Raw genomic sequence first — 4,377 nt, 5'->3', positions numbered from 1 at the left:
AGAGAGAGAGAGAAAAAAAAAGACATTATTGTTGAAGTCCCTTTAATATCCTTCCCCAAACCTTTTTTCTCTGCAGAGTTGACCATTATTATGAATTAAAGGCTTATCATTCCTAATAGGACAGGTTATGTTTTCACAGGAAGAATACGAAAATATGAATGTCTGTTGCTGTTACCCAGAGATACTTTCACAGCTAGATACAGACATACAAACTCATACTGACTCACCGTCTCTTAGCTGCAGAGCGAGCTGCAGTGTTGGCACACAAATACCTCAACACACTGCTTTCCTAAAATATTGACAAGCTTCATTCCATATCCACATGGAATGACACACGGTCTTATCTGCTGAAACTGTGATATGTAGACACAATTATGGTCACATCTAGTAATTTTCAGTAGATACATGTAAACACACCTGCATGGGTAGGACACTGCACTTGCCACTACATTCCCATAGCACATTGTGGATACATATTGCCACAATCCCCAGGGACTGCAATACACTTTTTGGCAAATTTAGATCAAGATGATGAGAACAGGTGTAATTTCTAGTACCCTCACCCTAACCTTCACTTCCAGGCTGTGGTTCACACGTCCAACTCATGACCTGGGGGAACTCAATTCTCGTCTGGACGTCATTCAGTTTTTCCTGCTGCCCCAGAATCTGGACATGGCTCAGATGCTGCATCGACTCCTGGGTCACATCAAGAATGTTCCTGTGAGCCCAACGTAGAGGGCAGGGAGGTGGGGAAGGAGGTTGAAGGCTGAAACTGGGTGTTGGGCTTCTTGAGGGTCATTAGAGTGAGGGTAGGGAAAACAGTGGCTGTAACCTTGTCTGACTGTAGCTGATTCTGAAACGCATGAAGTTGTCCCACACCAAGGTCAGCGATTGGCAGGTACTCTACAAGGTAAGGCCTTCCTTCTTGAATCCCAGAAGTCCAGGTAAAGCCCCTCAGCCTGTGTTTCAGATTGTCTGTACCCTAGACATGCTGTCCAATTTTATTCTAATCTCTTTTTTTTTTTTTTTTTTTTTTTGAGACAGTCTTTCTTTGTCACCCAGACTGGAGTATACTGGTGTGATCTTGGCCCACTGCAACCTCTGTTTCCCAGGTTCAAGCAATTCTCCTGCCTCAGCCTCCTAAGTAGCTGAGATTACAGGCCTGCGCCACCTCACTGGGCTAATTTTGTGTTTTTAGTAGAGATAGTTTCTCCATATTGGTCAGGCTGGTCTCGAACCCCCACTCTCAGGTGATCCACCTGCCTTGGCCTCCTATAGTGCTGGGATTACAGGCTTGAGCCACCAAAGTCTCACTCAGTCGCCCAGGCTGGAGGGCAGTGGCGCGATCTTGGCTCATCACAACCTCCGCCTCCGGGGTTCAAGCAATTCTCCTGCTTCAGCCTCCTGAGTAGCTGGGACTACAGGTGTGCACCACCACGCCCAGCTAATTTTTGTATCTTTAGTAGAGATGGGAGTTTCACCATGTTGCCCAGGATGGTCTTGACCTCTTGACCTCATGATTGCCCTCATGGGCTTCCCAAAGTACTGGGATTACAGGTGTGAGCCACGGCGCTTGACCTTTTATAGAGATGAGGGTCACCATATCGCCCAGGCTGGTTCACTCGCTCTGTCGCCAGGCTGGAGTTGGAGTACAGTAGTGTTATCTCTGCTTACTGCAACCTCCACCTTCTGGGTTCAACTGATTCTCCTGCCTCAGCCTCCCGAGTAGCTGGGACTACAAGTGCCCGCCACCACGCCTGGCTAATTTTTGTATTTTTAGTACAGACAGGGTTTCACCATATTGGCCAGGCTGGTCTCGAACTCCTGACCTTGTAATCTGCCTGCCTCGGCCTCCCAAAGTGCTGGTATTACGGGCGTCAGCCACTGTGCCCAGCCTTTATTTTATTTTATTTTTATTTTGAGCATTTCCTTTTTTAGTTTTTTACTCCAGACCCATCTTGTATTTTCCTTGCACCAGCCCTGGAATCAGTTTATCCAAGGAGCCTTGTTACTTTTTGGAGAATGGCATTAGAACCATGATCTGGGCCAGGTGTGGTGGCTCATGCCTGTAATCCCAGCACTTTGGAAGGCTGAGGTGGGAGGATTGCTTGAGCCCAGGAGTTAGAAACCTATTTCGATAACATAGCGAAACTCCATCTCTACAAAAAATAACAAAGTTTTGCTGGGAGTGGTGGCTCACGCCTGTTATCCCAGCACTTTTGGAGGCCAAGATATGCAGATCACGAAGTTAGGAGATCGAGACCATCCTGGCTAATGTGGTGAAACCCCATCTCTACTAAAAATACTGAAAATTAGCTGGACGTGGTGGTACATACTTGTAGTCCCAGCTATTTGGGAGTCAGAGGCAGGAGAATCGCTTGAACCCAGGAGGTGGAGGTCGCAGTGAGCCAAGATTGTGACACTGCACTCCAGCTTGGCAACAGAGCGAGACTCCATCTCAAAATAATAATAGCAATCACCAAAGTTAGCCGGCTGTGGTAATGCATGCTTGTAGTCCCAGCTACTCAGGAGACTGAGACAGTAGGACAACCTGGGAGGCGGAGGTTGCTGTGAGCTGAGATAGTGCCACTGCACTCCTGATGGGGCGATAGAGTGAGACTCTGTCAAAAAAAATCAAGTATCTGACACTTCTTTTAGGCCTTCTTCACAGACAGAACTAGGAAATATGTGTATGTATACCCATGCATACATATCTGTATTCCTATACCTATCTATATAACCCATGAGTTCATCGTGACACCTCTGATTCCAGTCAAATGCCACAGAATTTAGGTTTCTTCCATTCTTCATTTGTAACTTCTTTCTATGACAGTGAGAAACCTGGTTTCATTATCTGCAGTATATATACCTGACACATAAAGTAATTTTTTTTTTTTTTTTTTTGAAATGGAGTCTCTGTTGCCCAGGCTGGAGTGCAGTGGTACGATCTCGGCTCACTGTAACCTCCACTTCTCGGGTTCAAGTGGTTCTCTTGCTTCAGCCTTCCAAGTAGCTGGGATGACAGGCATATGCCACTATACCTGGCTAATTTTTATATTTTTAGTAGGGACAGGGTTTCACCATGTTGGACAGACTGGTCTCGAACTCCTGACCTTAAGTGATCTGCCTGCCTCAGCCTCCCAAAGTACTGGGATTACAGGCATGAGCTATCATGCCTGGCCAGTAATTTCCATTTTTAAAAATATGAGCAGATACATACGACTATTTGTATCTCCCGTTATCACTTGTTAAAATTTATGCTCTGCTTCAGCCACAGCAGGCTTTGCATTAATTACTCTGCTTAGAATACCCACTGTGTCCCTACTCAGAATGGTACAGTGGTTAAAAGCCAGACACCTGAATTCAAATCCCAGCTCTTCTATTTACTCACCATGAGACCCTGAGAAAATTACATCATCTCTTTGGGCTTCAGATTGCTCCTCTGTAAAATGGAAGTAATGCTAGTACCTACCTCATAGGAGCATTTTGAGGAGTGAATGAAATTAAAATATGTAAATTGTTAGAACATTGCCTGGCGTGTTGCAAACAGTCAGTATATATTAGCCCTTTGCCAGGCGCTGTGGCTCACGTCTGTAATCCCAGCACTTTGGGAGACCGAGGTGGGTGGATCACGAGGTCAAGAGATTGAGACCATCCTGGCCAACATGGTGAAACCCCGTCTCTACTAAAAATACAAATATTAGCTGGGCATGGTGGCGCATGCCTATAGTACCAGCTACTCAGGAGGCTGAGGCAGGAGAATAGCTTGAACACAAAAGGCAGAGGTTGTAGTGAGATGGCACCATTGCACTCCAGTCTGGGAGTGCAAAACTCTGTCTCAAAAAAAAAAAAAATTCTTATTCCTACCTCTGTTTATTAGCCTATGCTCTCACTCATACACAATGCCTGCCTGCCTGCCTTTTGAATAGCCTTAAGATTCACCTTATTTCCTTTTCTCTGCAAAGACATCTCAAACCATCTTATTCCATTTTAGTCTTACTCTCTGAACTTCCTTGGTAATTTTAGTTAGTTCTGGCCAGGCACGGTGGCTCATGCCTGTAATCCCAGCACTTTGGGAGGCTAAGGCGGGCGGATCACCTGAGGTCAGGAGTTTGAGACCAGCCTGACCAACATGGAGTAACCCCTGTCTCTACAAAAAATACAAAAAATTAGCTGGATGTGGTGGCACATGCCTGTAATCCCAGCTACTTGGGAGGCTGAGGTAGGAGAATCACTGGAACCCGGGAGGCAGAGGTTGCAGTGAGCCAAGGTCACGCCATTGCACTCCAGCCTGGGCAACAAGAGCAAAACTCCATCTAAAAAAATAAATAAATACACACACACACACACACACACACACACACACACACACACACA

General features: G+C 45.9%; 1 protein-coding gene across 5 annotated transcripts in view; it reads left to right on the top strand.

Annotated features, from left to right (window-relative positions):
• Positions 1-4,377, top strand: part of MSH5 (mutS homolog 5) — a 26,815-nt gene that overhangs the window by 16,862 nt on the left and 5,576 nt on the right. For all 5 annotated transcript variants that reach the window (XM_037736322.1, XM_037736319.1, XM_037736321.1 and 2 more), the window contains 2 exons: positions 582-720; positions 848-910. In XM_037736322.1, coding sequence (XP_037592250.1) covers positions 582-720; positions 848-910 — 202 coding nt within the window. The remainder of the gene's footprint in view (positions 1-581; positions 721-847; positions 911-4,377) is intronic.

Source organism: Cebus imitator, unplaced genomic scaffold, assembly GCF_001604975.1.
Source record: "Cebus imitator isolate Cc_AM_T3 unplaced genomic scaffold, Cebus_imitator-1.0 Scaffold24, whole genome shotgun sequence".
NCBI classification, from domain to species: domain Eukaryota; kingdom Metazoa; phylum Chordata; class Mammalia; order Primates; family Cebidae; genus Cebus; species Cebus imitator.
The sequence above is the reverse complement of the archived record's forward strand: the minus strand, read 5'-3'. Positions and strand labels throughout refer to the sequence as shown.